General features: G+C 33.3%; 1 protein-coding gene across 1 annotated transcript; it reads left to right on the top strand.

The window, feature by feature from the left end:
• The first annotated feature begins 2,483 nt into the window (after nt 1-2,483).
• LOC127120847 (light-mediated development protein DET1) lies at nt 2,484-10,064 on the top strand. The gene is given in 13 exon segments (XM_051051413.1): nt 2,484-2,686; nt 3,130-3,157; nt 3,160-3,239; nt 3,925-4,352; nt 4,450-4,678; nt 5,449-5,622; nt 6,861-6,929; nt 7,064-7,120; nt 7,722-7,802; nt 7,897-8,061; nt 8,199-8,294; nt 9,024-9,123; nt 9,739-10,064. Coding segments are annotated over 13 exon segments (1,764 nt in total). The 5' UTR covers nt 2,484-2,569; the 3' UTR covers nt 9,879-10,064.
• The last annotated feature ends 6,342 nt before the right edge of the window (nt 10,065-16,406 follow it).

Here is a 16,406-nt window from a genome sequence, read left to right as displayed (position 1 = left end):
GAAAATCTGGACGATGGCTTGGTGGAAAAGCTTTGATGATGAATTAGGCAAGGAAAACTTAGGATTGAAGCAAAAAGATGGCCATGGAGCCATTTGAAATTTGAAATGAGTTGGGCTTTTAGAATTCTAAATTCAAAACCAAATACAACTTCACTTGACTTTTGTGCATGACTCAATAAACTTGACACACTTACTTAATTCTATGGATCAAAACAAGCGAAAAGAAAACTCAATTTTCAAATCAAATTAAGTATGCAAATTAAACTTGATGTAATAGAGCAAACATTATCTCACAAAATGATGTTATGAATATGGAATTTTATTCAAAACCTCTTTCTAATTTTAAGTCTTAAATTGGCCATACCCAATCATCCCAAGCTTAGAACCAAAAGACTAACTAAAATACAAAGTAGTAATAAAAGATGAAATGTAAATTGAGCCATTCCAATGCAACATTATTGTCTTCAAATTTGAATGTAAAGACTTGGCCAAAGCTTAATCTAGAATGATAATAAAAGCCTAAGTATGAAGAAAGTAAAAGGAGAATGGACATGAATGATAAATGTATATGAGAAAAAATGATCAAATGAAATGATCATGATATGATAATGGGGATAAATTAATGCAAATGAGAATATGCAAATGACTTAATGAAATGAACCTATGCATATGAAAATATTCGGCATAGCAAAATTTAGGGTATGACAAGTAGTTATCACTTTTTTAACGTACTAAATATGTGTGGTCATGTCTTTGATTTTTTGATTGCACGACGTGACTTCTTACCAATACGAGCTGAAATGGTATTTTCATGATCTTTAGGTCTCTCGTGCGAACATGAAAAGTAAGTTAGTACACATCAAGTTCTTCATATAACAAGAAAGAATCAATATCAATAAGTGAAATCTTATCCATTTTTTAAGAAATACTTTTCCACATTTGTGCTTGAAAATAATGTTCACCCTGAATCTTGTTATCCTTAATACTCTACTATCAACATAGTGTAGTCACGTTTCTTCTTATGCTTCCATACCACCCTACATATTTTACCATCATTTTTGACAAATTTGACTTTTCTACCATTCAACATATTATGCTCAAGTATTGCATATTTGAACTTCTTGAATAATGAGAACACCATTCCAATATTGAATATGGCATTTTCAATCATGTTATCTTCATCATTGAACCTAACTACATTATGTATATATTCACCATCACTATCATTCTCCGATGATTGTTAAGTTCATTTGTGAATTATTCCACTTATATTACATGTTCTTTTCTGATCTTTGATGTTATAAAGCCATGCGTGTGGTTCAATGTTGATTTCATGAAATAAATTCTTAGCATTATTTTTAACACCAGTAGGTGTGGCATCATCAATATAGATGTGACACCATTAATATCATGTGATTTATTTGTATGAACTTCATCAGTAGTAGTTGTGAAGCCAACATCAAATCCTTCGTAATCTCAACCATCTTTTTCCATGGTCATTAAAATATATACATATGACTGAATAATCACTCATGCCATGTTTTGTACCATCACTTAAGTAACCACCACCATCAACAACAATACCCTTTCCCTTATTATTATCTCTAAGACGATCAATAAATATTATATTTTCTACGTTGACTTTCAATTTAACATATAGTTTTAGATCACACTTGTTATCTTTTATATATTTTGACATTTCACATGCGTCAATATCATTCTTGAATGACTTGAAATCTTCATTTAATGACCCACTCTCATGTTTCCACCATAATTTCAATGCATCTTATTGAAATTGAAATTTATTCTATTAATTATGTCACAAGCCTCAAAATAGGATAAGAAGTCAGAATCCACACTTCTGTAGTGTGCTCTATTACAATCAATAAATGTTACCCCCTATTTATAGTTTTTGGGTTTACTTGCTCTTCAAACAAAGTTCAAAATATCTAATTCTGTTAACACTATAAAATTAGACCTAAATAAAAATTCATGTCGAATCTAACTCCTCGACACTTTGACAACTAAATATTTCAACAACAACATACTTCGACACCATAAATTAACATTAACCAACTCAAATTTCATTTAAAAAAACATTGACATATACGATACAATGCATTAAAGAAAAATATGATGCAATCAAACCTAATACAATCATAAATACTAATACAATCATAAACAAATCGCAAACGTGAAATACAAATAAAGATAAGCATATGAAAAACCTATTAAAAAATAAAATGCCTTGTAATGTCTTCAAAAGACCACCGCACACAATTTTCAATGTTTTCATCAACTTAAAATACCACCGCTATCTTATGATAAAATAATGGAAGAGGTGTGAAGGAAAATAATTTCATAAAGTAACAATAAAATTCAACAAAATATCATTTATGATAATTATTACCGAGCCATGTTATTTCAATATTTATTTTTTTCCTTATAGTAATTGAGATGGTGTGACCTTATCTTTCTTGATATAATAAAGGAAAGTATAGTAGATGTGTCATTGTGGGGGTGTTTGATAGCAACTAGCAACTTGGAAGTGGTGGGTGGGAATAGCCATATGTTTTGTGGCACCAGTCGTGACGTGTCATATCTATTCTCCATTCTATTAAATTCCCAAATCTCACTCTTTCCGGTCACCACCGCATTTCTCTTGTCGTCAACGCCGCGTCCACCGGTAATCTGTAATCTCTCCGATTCTCTCTGCAACTAATTTCTCGCTTCCAACAACATTTTCTTATTAATTATTACTCATAATAGAAATAAATAACGATCATAAACAATCATGCACAATCCAAGGGTTTTTGTTCTCATTTCTATGCACTATTATGCTAGTTTCTCTAGGTTAGATTAATGTGAAATGCTCTATGGTTAGGTCATTTAGTTTAGTATAATAATATCTTAAATCTTAGTTTATTTATTACTTAATTAATTTATTTTGATTTTTATACTGCACAATGTCTGTGATTTTGGAGTTTAACATTTTCCTATGCAAATTGATTCAAGTTATTATTTGTCTTGATTTTCAAATTCAGCTCATGACTTGGATTGTGAAACTTTTGATTTGAAAATAATGATTATATTGTCTGATTTGAAAATTTTTCTTCCTTTCATTTTTAGGGTAAAGGTTTCTTCAAGTTTGTGGACAAGCTTTAATGTACTACCGAAGAAGCAATATTGCGGCTAGGATTTTTGATCGTCAAATTTGCACTCCTGCTCCTGGCACTAGTGTAGGTTCTTCTTGATTATGATTCTATTTAAGATATTTTCAGCTTGGAATTCTTACAGTTGCGGTATTCGATGGCCTCTTTTTAGCTTAGGATTAAGAATGTTTACAAGGTTTATGCTTAGCTGCATGAGTTTGTAAGTGTTTCAGAACAACAATTAGACCCTATTTGGATAAACAACTTTATGTATGAGTTATGTCTATAACAAAAATATAATAAAATTAGATTGTTTTCACCGAAGTTAGAAGTTATTTTTTATAAGCTATCCTAGAGAGCTAATGGAAATAAGCACAAAGCTAGATGTGGACTGTCATAAACTGTTTCTTCCAAACAATCTCACAAATGTTTATACTAGTAGATAAGCTCAAATAAAGCAACCTAAACGGCCCGTGGTCCTTCTAGTTGTAATTGTTAGGATGTAAGTATTCAATAAAGGATATTAGGGGTAGAAAATAAGGGTGAGTAGAGTTATGCTATTTGCCTTACTGTATCTTTTCTAGAGTCAGACATAGATTGATTATTGTAATGTGAAAAATGCAAAAGTATATATGGTGTGCCAGTTTGGAACATTTGCTTGCACATGGATTGAAACTAGCATATGTGAAATTTATAAAATTGTTGTATTGTTCCTCTGTTGAAGGAACCTGAATTGAATATAATTTTTGCAGGTGTAATTTAATTCTTGCAGGTTCATCATGCCCGGCGATTCTATGAAAATTTGGTGCCAAGTTACACAGTATATGAGGTTGAGTTCCCTGACCATTCATTTCGTAAATTCACAGATGATGGTCAATACCTTGTAAGTTTCAGCAGAAATCATCAGGAGCTGATTGTTTATAGGCCTAGATGGCTTTCCTTTTCATGCAATGACGAAGATTGTGATAAACATGATTTGCCAGCAAAAGCAAGAAGATTTGACAGTTTTTTCACCCAATTATATTGTATACCACTTGTTTCATGCAATGAACTTATATGTAAAGATTTCTTTCTTTACATGGAGAGTAATAAATTTGGACTGTTTGCTACTTCTACGGCTCAAATTCATGACGCACCTGCTGTTGGAGGAGCTGTTCAGGGTGTTCCATCAATAGAAAAAATAACTTTTCATCTTTTGAGGTGATTTCTTATCTTCCTTTATATTTTTAGTCTTTTCTTTTTATCTTCAAAATTGAAGAAAAGTCATATGCTGACAATTCTCACGTATTATATTTAGAATGGAAGATGGAGAGATCCTGGATAAGAAGATCTTCAGTAATGACTTTGTCAATTTGACTCATAATATGGGTGTCTTCTTGTATGATGATCTATTGGCAATTGTATCACTTCGCTATCAAACTATACACATTCTTCAGATTAGGGACTCTGGGAACTTTGTTCATGTACGGGCTATTGGGGAGTTCTGCCGTGAAGATGACGAACTTTTTCTAAATTCAAATGCTCAGGTTGGCTAGCTTTAGTCTACAAGCGACTTGTTAAGTCTTCCGTTAGGTATAGATTGTTGTGGCATTTTGACAGAAAAACTTGCAGTTTTTTCTAATTGAATATGCTTTTCAAAGCTCCTCTGAGTTAGCTCAGGTGAAGTTGTGGGACATGCATTGAGAGTGCCCGGGTTCAAACCTATGCAGTATACTCAATCCCTTTTTCCATTCCCTTCCCCCCTACCCTTTACGGTCTCATTTGGGCTTCCCCCCGGGCTCACATCAGTGGTGGGTCTTCCCTTAAACAGTTGACCCTAAAAAGAACCTTTTAAGATGCTTCTACAGGTGAATTTTTGTACTCCCTTTGTCCCACAATGAGTGATTCAGTTGACTATTTCATACAGAATAAGAAAAATGAATGATTGAAAGAGAGAGAATGATATTTTTACTAAAGTATCCTTATCATGTATTGGGAATGATGAAAATAATATTAATTAGAGGGTAAAATTGGAAAAAATACATTGGAAATTAAAATGAATCATTTATTTTGGGACACTCTTATTCCAAATGGGTCACTCATTATGGGACGAGGGAGTAACACCTTGCAAATGCTTAATGAATCTATTGTGGGTTCAAACTAACAGTTTTACCAATTGTTATTTGTGACACCATATGTGCTCAAATTTCATCTGTGTATATGTATAGTATACCTTTATATTTTGCCAACCAAATTTCTGATGGTTCTGTGGAAATATTAAGAGCTAAACTCATAAAAGACAATCATTTGCTGACAGGGCATGCAATTGTCTAACAAAAATAAACAGCACCAAGTACCAGAGAACCATGTAGAAAATCACATGCATCAAGGTCAGCCTAATGTGGGGAATTCTTTTTTAAGTGGCATAAAGCAGCGATTGCTTTCGTTCATATTCCAGGGATTATGGAATGAAGAAACAGATGATACCTTGGTTAGTCTTATAAATTTGCTTCTTATTGAACAGTATTCTTTTTCCATGTTTTATTTGGCTTTGCTTCTATGCGGAACATGTTACAGAAAGTTTATAATATACTCCCTCCGTTCCTTTTTAAATGTCTCTTTTTTGAAAAAAGTTTTGCTCCTTTTTAATTGTCATTTACAAAGTTCAAGGTAGTATTAATTGCATTTTGTCAAATTTATCCTTAGATAATTATTATATATAGAGAAAAAGTAAAATGAATGTAATAAATTGTTAAAGGTATTATAGGTAAAAGGAGAATTATTGTTGAAAAAGTAACAATAATGATTGATTTTCTTGGTATGTGTAAAAAGTCAAAAATTGACACTTAAAAAGGAACGGAGAGAGTATTATCTTGGAAGGATATAGGCACATTCCCTAATATCAGTTTCTTTTTCTTTTCTCCTGTGCGCTGGTTGTCTAGCTTTACCATTTTTATGCACACAACACATTTTTGCATTAATTTGGAATCAGAGATTATCATAAGAGTTCTTGGTAAAGATGTTTCCAATTTAGGAATAGTTTGCCACTAAGTGTTTGGAATAGTTAACCACTAAGGTTACCCATGTTCAAACGGTGATTGTTGAATGAACACTTCTTAACTTAATAAACCACTTGTATGCTTGATTATTCCTAAACTAGAAATATTTTTACTGGAATTCCTTTTTGTAATTTCCCTTATTTTCTTCCCCACACAATCTATTATTATTAAGAAATTGTTTTTTTATTAGATTACTATGACATTCTTAAGCATGAATGTGGGAAAAAAGAAATATTCTAAAATGTGGAATGCAGACTCGTAGAAGCCAGTCATTTTGTAGAGACAACAAAATTGGTTTTTGGCATATGAGTATATATACAAATTAGAAGCAAGCAAATGGTTGGTCTCTAGACCTAATACTGTTGTATAGACTTTATGGCATCAATTGACCATTGCACCTTACCCTACCTAGTGGAAAAATTGTTTGGTGGTTGTTGCTGAGTGTAAAGACAACTATTACTCCTGCTTTGTTAATTGTTTGCCCTTTTCATTTCTCGTAATTATTGCTCTGCATGTTTTCGCCGTCTCTAATTTCTGTGTTACTGAATTGTGGTTGTTTGATTTTTGGCTATATGTATTATTATATAGCGTGTAATCTCCACTTATAAGTTGTGTCTTTTCTCAATGTGTAAGTTAGCTTGTGATATTGTTTTTATTTCCGGTTCGTCAGAGGATCCAAAGACTTAGGAACAAGTTTTACTTCCACTTTCAAGATTATGTTGATTTGATTATCTGGAAGGTAGGTCGTCAAGACATTTTATACATCGTAACTGGTTCTTGATCACTGCTTTATCATCAGACAAGACTATTTCACTATTGATTCATATATAAATGAGGAATGTAACCAGTTGCATCTATTCAATTCCTGGGCAGGTGCAGTTTTTGGATCGACACCACTTGCTAATCAAGTTTGGCAGTGTTGATGGAGGGGTAAGTTATCTTTGTACTCGTTTTTGTTTTATATTTGTTCTAGTAATAACATTACAGACCCTAAGCACATAAGTGAAAATTACTTGCAAGAACTTGAGAACGGGCACAAGGCCAAATATTAGAAAGGAACAGTATATTATTTATATTTTGCTATAACTCGGGTATCGAGCGGTCATCCTTGAAGTAGACTTCCAGCCTCTCTGTAGGAGGCTCCTTGCTAAATGTCTAGCCCTGTCCTAACGTACAGAAAACAATTAGTGTCAATGGTTAACTTTTCCTATATTTTGAGCTGGTTGCTAAAGTGGCAATTATCTTTGTAAAAGCCCTCAGAGTCAGAACACAGTTTTATCAACTTGTTACAGAGATTTAATCATCAGAATGGGGCAACAAGGGTTGAATTTTTATCACTAGGTCAGGATATCTCATACCTTGTTAGAGATAACTCTTAAAAGCTGATAACTGTTAATTGGTGGCTCAAGAAAGATTTTATCTAGCTATTAACAATGGGTCAGCGCTCAATCTATTATCTCGAATGAAATCAAAATGTGCTCTATTGAGGTAATATGAAAGATGTGCTGATATTCATGTTTTGAAGCCTCAGGTGTCAAGAAATGCTGATCACCACCCAGCTTTTGTTGCTGTATACAACATGGATACAACTGAAATTGTATCTTTTTATCAGGTAAGTTTGTTTTTCATTCTGTATTTTATTTTCTTGGGTTTTCAGTTTTACAGTGTGTATGATTTTCCCCTAATTCGCCTTTACATTCTACCAGAATTCAGCAGATGAGCTTTATCTGTTGTTTGAGAAGTTTGGCGATCACTTTCATGTAACCTCAAGGAATTTAATGTATATGAATTTCATATCTTCTCATTCAAATAATATTCATGCACTGGAACAACTGCGGAGCATAAAGGATAAGGCAAGCAACTCTTCACAGGTGAATTGTTGTTTCTGGTTGTAACCTTGTAATTGCTTGATCCCCTTTTCCTTTCCATGATAAAAGAAAAAATCATAAGGCCATATACATGTCATGCTAATGTGTTCTTTGTATAAAATTTGTTTGTTGTTTTGCAGTTTGTGAAGAAGATGCTTGCCTCTTTGCCTTTTAGCTGTCAATCACAGAGTCCTTCTCCTTACTTCGATCAATCTCTTTTCCGGTTTGATGATAAGGTGACTCCACATGCTTGTTTTCTTGTCTACTTTCATTGCAATGATCAGAGTTTTTTTTTATAAAAAATCATTTGGCGCAAAGTTAGGTATAGACTGGTTAAAGTGGAGTTATAGCTGTTAGATCAGTGTTAATAAATTGTTAGTGGGACTGGCGATGGAGAAACCAATTGGACATCCTTTGGAGACAGACCATATTAATGTTGTGTGCTTATTGTTGCTTGAGGTATCATGATAGACTTTGATATCGTGATTATTAAATAGCTGGGAAGAAATTTGAACTGAGTTTCTGTTGGTGGAGGTAGTGGCAACCTTTGCAACATTAACATTGAAAACTGGAATATTGAAATATTGAATTGATCTGGTAGAGGTTGATTACGGGTAGTGATTTCAATTTTGCTGGAAAAAGAGGCTGGAAGTGTATGTTTCTAATTTTAAGTACAGTTGAAGAATGATTTTCTCTAGTTTCCTTACACTTGAGGTTTCTCATGCAGAAAAGGTATAGGTTTTATTTTATTTTCATTTGGTAAAATCCAAAGAGTACTTTCTGGAAGAGTTTTTCTTTTTTTTTTCTTTCTTACCTTTTATCTGACGTGTCCATTGAAGCCCCCATATAAAAAAGGGTTTTGCTTATGCACAAGTATTCGAGAGATCTGTTGACCAGTGAATGAAAGTTCCTGGCCATTTATTCGCTTACTATGGTTCTCTTTTTAATTCTTCCCATATTGCCAGCTGATTTCTGCAACTGATCGGCATAGGCAATCAACTGATCATCCAATCAAGTTCATTTTAAGGAATTCTCCACACACTCTCAAATTTAAGATCAAACCAGGTGCACATTTTTTTCCCTGTTGTTCAAACTGATTGCTTTCTAAATATCAAAATGACAAGATATTGTACTCCACTTTTGAACAAGTACTCTACTTTAGAGAGTAAAATCAGGGCCTGATCACACTATTCTGATGTGGAGAATGCACAATAGTGTAAAGTGCAACTTTTAACTTTTAATGAGAATATACACACTCTATAACAAACTTTCCAATACACACTCTTTTATTGGTTAAAATATATATAGGACTCCACCAAATTATGCTGGTCATATAAAATTTGGTGGGATCGGTATGAATTTTAACCAATAAAATTAACACGGTAACAAATGTGTTAAAAAATATGTAGATTTGTTTAAACATGTTAATTTTCTCATTGATACATACTTTACTCTTTTAAGGCACGGTCTTCCTGTTAGAATAGCGTATCCAGGGCGAACAGGAAGACCGAGTGGTGCACTGGACACGCGCACAGACTTAAGTTGATGCTTATCAGTGTTCTATTTGATATACAATTGTAAATTTGTACTGGTTTTCTTATATTATTAGTTGTCTTACCAGTAACTTTGATCTGCTTTTTGAATATTAACTTGGCACATTATTTTATGCTTCAAATTTAGGTCCTGAAGCTGGTAGTATGGATGGTCGTGCAAAAAAGATCTCTTCGTTTCTTTTTCATCCATTTTTGCCCTTTGCTCTCTCTATTCAGCAGACGTTGTTCTTGCAGCCTTCAGTTGTAAATATTCACTTTCGAAGATGAGTTTTCTCTCCACTGTAAACTGTTTTCACTGAATCTAGAGGAGTCGATACAGATCACATGCCAATTCATGTTCGTTTTTCTTTATAAAAAATTCCTTGATGTAGTTTTAGTGAACTTTATTTAAGCAAATATAAATTAATTACTGAAAATTTTGTCATATTTAATAAAGAACATAGCTTCTATAAAGTTCTAATGTCTATATAACCCGGAGATTAGTTAGCATGGTTACAATTCCATAACTTCCCTCTTCCCCGACTGTGTATCAATGCTTTCTAATGTCTGTACTGTAATCCAATAAAAATATAGCGTGTGTCAAAATTTTTGATATGTCTATTCAAAATTTCATATGCAAATTTTTTCAAGAACATTTTAAAATTATAAAACTATGAAAAATGTCAGATTTAATTGGGAATGACTGAATTCCATTAGAAAAAAAAGGAAGTCGTCCATGAAAAATCCAATTTCATTATTAAAACCAAAACATTTTAAGGTTTTAAGGTAGTATGAATTTGGTTTTTTTATTGGAAATAAAATTAATTATACTTTTTTTTGAACTTTATCTTTATATTTAAGAAAGATAACCCAAATAAATTTAGAAAGTCATTAACAAAAGTGAAGAAATAAATTTCTTAAACTGAAACATCAAAATAAGGGTCATACCTTACGAAATATTGCAAAAGGAGCAACTTTTTTTTTTTTGCCATACTATGTGAAAATTAGGAATTTATTTTATCAAAATAAATAAGTTTTTAAAGAAAAGTTCCCCTAATAACTAATTTCTAAAGTATCAATATTTTAAAATAAATAAATAAGCTACACAGATAATATGTCAATCCAATTGGCGTAACGTCAATAGAATTGATGTTTCCTATAAACCCAGTCAATCCAATTGGTGCATATATACAATGCTTAGGAGGAGCCACCAATTTAATTAGCGTCTATGTACAAGAAATAAGTGCAAACACCAATTGAATTGACTCCTATATGTTGAATGTTGGACGATTTCTAATTGTGTAGTTTTGTCCGCCTCGACCTATGCCAACAATCCATCACTGCATGCCCATACACGTTACAGAGATGACGTGTTAGACGATTTCTAGTTGTGTAGTTTTGTCCACCTCGACCTCTTCTTTAAAGCACAAATTATGAGACTATCTTGATTCCTTTCTTGCTCATCTTTAACTCTGCACAAAGTTGATAAACACGGCCCTTCGTCTGAGCATTGTAATGCTTGTGCACTTTATCCTAAACCTCTTATGCATGTTTGCATGAGAGTACTCTAGGAAGTACAAACTATGAGATTTTTTATAACAACCATGTGAATAAGGCTTGGTCTTGCATGATCCACTCCTCATAAACTTGGGATACAATATTTGAAATTCAATCATTTTCAATCTTAGACATTGGTGGAATTCGAGGGTTTACAACGATCTTGTGAAGTTTGTGTGACAAAATCATGCCCCTAACCTATTGATTCCATAACAAAAAGTTGCTTAATTGAAGCTTAATGGATAATTTTGAACGTGTTAGTCGAACCTATAAATGCCATGAGTTTTTAAGTAGCTTGTGAGGTTTCAGCCTCATGTTGCACACCTTGTGGTGAAGTTTCGAGATTCACCATTGTTAATTCTCTGAATTTCAATAAAGATCTGATTTGGAGGTAGACAGAGAAGCTTCTTTGAAGCTTGATCGATGCAACTTGGTTTCAAATCTTGCTTGCAACAATAAATTCAGTTTCGTTGAAACTGGAAAATGAAGAGCTCAGTTTCTCTGAAACTAAAAATATTTGATGAACACGATGACTCAGATGATAATACGAATTAGAGATTGATGCATCAGAAAAGTTTATGGTCACCTTAGACATATGCTACCTTGTTTGATGAGAAAATTTTTATGATAAGGAAAAGTGTGTTAATGATGGAGAGAGAGAGGGAGAGAGAGATAGAGGGGGGATGTAGGGGGAAGAAAGGAGGGAGAGAGAGATATCTTAACTTTATGAGTGAATATTTTCTCATTACATTAATGAAGTCTAAGGTATTCATATTTATACATTTTATATAAATGGATAAAAGTTAATTATGCTATTGTAACCTCTTCCATAGGTAACTTCATAATTAACTTCTATGCAACTAATTTCTATTCTCTAATAAAACCTTACATCAATTTCATTAGGACATCCATTCAGGGCCAACCCAATTAGTCGAGAGGTCCATATCTAATTAAGAAAATAGGCCTAAATTAAAATAAAAAATAATTTTAAAAATTATGATTTTATACCTGCTTTTTTAAAAAACTGATATAAAATCATAGATTCTTGAAAACAAATTATGATTTTACACCTGCTTTTGAAATAATAGGTGTAAAATTTATTATCTTTATAATTAAAAAAAAAGAAATTGGGCCCCTAAAATTTGGGGCCAGTGCCGCAGCACATGGGAAAGGTTGCCCTGCATCCATTTCATTTCAAAATCGTAAAATATGATGCAACTATTCAGTAATTCACACATATGGATGAGTTACAAACAAATAACCTTTTGGATATATTGAATTAACTTGTAAACAACATTAAAGATAATATGCATTCTTACTTTGATGGTGGTGGTTCAATAGTGGCCTCCTGATTTACCAATGGGATCTCCTCACCATCTCCCTAAATGTGGACATGGAAGATGTGAGGTTTGTTTCAGACATCATCCTTAAAATGAAGGTTATACAATATTTTTTGCCAAATGAGTAATTCATCTTCAAATATTCAATATACTTGTTGTTTCTTCTAGATCTTCAACAAAAACATCACAACTGCATCCTCTAGTGCCCTTGAACTTGAAGAGGTCGATGGTCAGTGATTTGACATCTTAAGTCTCTTGAAATTAGGCCCTTCATCATTTTTTACAATAATTATCTTGTCAAATTCAATAATTGGTTTCAGTATCTCATTTTCCATTATCCTTCTTCTTTGACCCATTTTTTTTAAATCTCATTTCAATTTTTTTTCCAAACTCCTTCTCAAATTTTCTAAGATAAATCATTATAATTTTATCTTTGTTGCAATTACCATATGTATTAATGATAGTAATTTTAGTTTGATGACTACCACGAGATATATCCAATTCAACATCCCAAACAAAAAGATCACAAGTATCCATTGTCCACACGTTAAGAAAAATAGAACTATAATGAAAATTGAGATAAATATAAATGAATAAGAAGAAAAAAAAAATCAAATTTCTCACTCCCAACGAAATTTTCTTTTCAAATTTTCATTTGTATTTGAAACAAACATATTTGTCACATGTTCACATTCTTTGGTTTGAAAATTTCATTCACTTGAATCGCTAACAGGCAAACACAAGCATTAACCATGGCAAGAATGGAGGAGTACACAATCTTCGTGTTTTTCAGAAGGGTGAAATTGAAAAGTTCAATCAAATTTTAAAACAGTTTAATGTGTGGGACCAAAGAATAATGACAAACAAAATAAACGACATTCAACAAAATAACTCTATATGGAATAAGATATCAACTTAACTCGAAATAAGAAGATAAAAAACAAGAAACACAATAACTTCTTTACCTAGTTCGATCAAACGACCTACTATGAGGGAGAGAATCACTCTCCAATTCACTATACTTTTAAAAGTTTTTATAAAAAATTACAAATGGGTTACAAGAAAATAGTCACTCAAGTTCCTAAGAACAAATCCTATTTTCTACCTAAGTGTTTCTCAATCTCTTTAACTTTCAAGTTTCCAAGAACAACCCTTATTTTCTACCCAACTGTTTCTCAATCTCTTTAATCTCTCTATATATGAATAGCACAAACCTAAGGTGTTTAGAAGTGTTTCCCACCATAGATCTCTCAAAGGGTTTTCCAATTTCCAAGAACACACTCTTCTAAATTTACCACGACCTCTCTAAGATTACCACTAGGAATCGTAAACCCATTTTATGTCTTCGACTCTAAAGTTTTAAATACTGTAAAGACCAGAATGATACAGATACATATTTTTAATTACTAAAACCCAACATGTCAATAACAAGTCCAAAAGATAACTAATTGACAAAATAATCCACAAACCAAAACAACAAAACCCAATACATGCGAACCAAAAAAATTGGACCTGAGATCCTACAGATCAAACTGTTCTCTGCTTCGGCTCCACCGCTAGCCTCTCGCTGTACCGGCTCCTCCGCCAACCCTCATCAACTTCTAGGTTGATTTATGGTTTTTTCAATCTCGAAACATTATTATTTTCTCTTCATCACTTAATGTTTTAGGCATACTTCAACAATCTCCACCTTGATTTGAACCCGTGGTGGTGCCAATTTACCCAATAACCACCTTAATGCTCTATGCCAATTGTGTTGGTGTAAGCCCTAGAGGCCAATACTTTTGGTACTTGTATCGAATTATTTAAAGGCATTTTCTTTATTATGGTTGATTAATAAAGTCCCTAGAATAGATAGTCCGTTTAATGTATTAAGTGTGACTTAATCATGAGAACACATTAAACATAAGGGCACTGTTCTTAAAGTATCCGTAGTCGAGCTTTAATGTGAAGTGTGATAATATTAAAGCATTAAGACTATTATGTTTGTAGACTGATGATCACATCTCATGGATCATGGATAAAGAGTTATCAAGTCTTAAACATAGGTATGAATATTAGGAGTAATATTTGTACCGGATTGACCCGCTATGAGAATGCTATATAGAAAGTTATGCAAAGTGTCATAAGTTATTCTCATGGTGATAATAGTGTATACCACTCTTCGACCTGAAACCACTATGGATCCTAGATGTAGAGTCGAGTGCTTTATTGCTGATCCAACGTTGTCCGTAACTGGGTAACCATAAAGACAGTTGATGGGTACTCCACGAAGCATGCTGAGGGACATGAGTGTCCTAGATGGAATTTGCCAATCCTGCGTAACAGGATAAATGTCTATGGGCCCAATATTGAACTGGACAAGGGTGACACGGTCTATGCCTTGTGTTCAATATAGACATAAGGGCAAAGGGGTAATTATACACATAATTATTATCACAGGAGGTTTTGTCAGATCACATGACATTTTCGTGACTTGGGTAGCAGTGATGTGTTGCTAGATACCGCTCACTGTTTATTATGTTAAATGCGTGATTTAATATAATTGCCAACGCCGCGAAAACCTATAGGGTCACACACAAAGGACGGATTGATGAGAGATAGAATAATTAAGGAACATCGTAAGGTACGGTGCACTTAAGTGGAAACGAAATATGGTAAGGTACCAAATACTTAAGTGACTTTGGCATATTATGAGATATGGGCAAAATACACTTAAGTGGGCTTTTTGGCTTGAAGCCCACACAAGTGGTTCTATAAATAGAACCCCTTGGGTAGAAGCATTGTCACTCCACTCAGACAGAAATTCAAGTAGAGACTTGGAATTTTGTTTCCCTCCTTCTCTCACTCAAAGCCTTCATTCATAACAGCTAGCACTGCGATTGAAGGAATCCGTTCGTGTGGACTGAGTAGAGACGTTGTCATCGTTCAACGTTCGTGATCGCCCCGTGGATCTGTATCAAAGGTTTTGATCATTATCAGAGATCTGCACCAAAGGTTTGAATCGCTACAAGAGGTAACGATTCTATCACTGATCATGCCCATTCGTAAGGATCACTAAATGGAGAAATTTTTAAATTCCGATGCGTCTTGGATGGCAATTCTCCTACAAATTGAACATCTATTGAACATGTTTTATCAATTCAAACCTCGCTTGAACCATAATCTTTTCACTTTCACTTCTTTCCAACCACCGTTTTTTGCTTTAGTAGTCTAACAAGACCACAATATGGTTCTTTAACCATTTTTTACTCCACTTATTTTTGAATGCCTCATTGAAGGACCATGTTTCTGAGTTTTTCAAACACTTAGCCAAATGTAAAGCATTACACCCAAGGCCTGCATAACCACTCCTTTGAGATGGTATAATATTCCTTTTTAACTTATCGTGAGTCAAATGATAATCACAAGTCTCTGTAATCGTTCCCTCACTACTACTAGTATATATAGTAGGAACATCCATCTCAAATTGAGTCTTCTCCTCCATAGTTTCCAAAAGCTTTATCCCCATTTCTTTACTCTTCTTCCCCTGATGAGACTTATTGAAAGAAATACATCTATGATTTATGAACTTTGATCCTCTAGGTTCCACTCCTAACAACTCCTTATCCTTCCTACTTCTCGGATATCCATTGAAGACATAATTCACAACTTTACCATAAAGATGAATTGACTTAATTTGATAAATAAATAAAAGTTTCGACGACCTTCAAAATAAAGTAGATTAAAATATTCCTACTCCAAACGTCTATAAGTATTTGGAAGTCTATTCTTGTAAATGAATATCTGCTGATCAGGTAAGCTACTTTGGCATCGACCTTACCCCCATAAATTACATGACAACTCAGTGGACAAATGCATTTTTATCATATGTTTTTAGAAAAAAAATACTTAAATGTTCTTAAATAACCTTTTGGCA

This window comes from Lathyrus oleraceus, chromosome 2 (assembly GCF_024323335.1).
Source record: "Lathyrus oleraceus cultivar Zhongwan6 chromosome 2, CAAS_Psat_ZW6_1.0, whole genome shotgun sequence".
Classification (NCBI taxonomy): Eukaryota; Viridiplantae; Streptophyta; class Magnoliopsida; order Fabales; family Fabaceae; genus Lathyrus; species Lathyrus oleraceus.
Note: the sequence above shows the minus strand (reverse complement) of the source record. Positions and strands in the feature narration are given on the sequence as shown.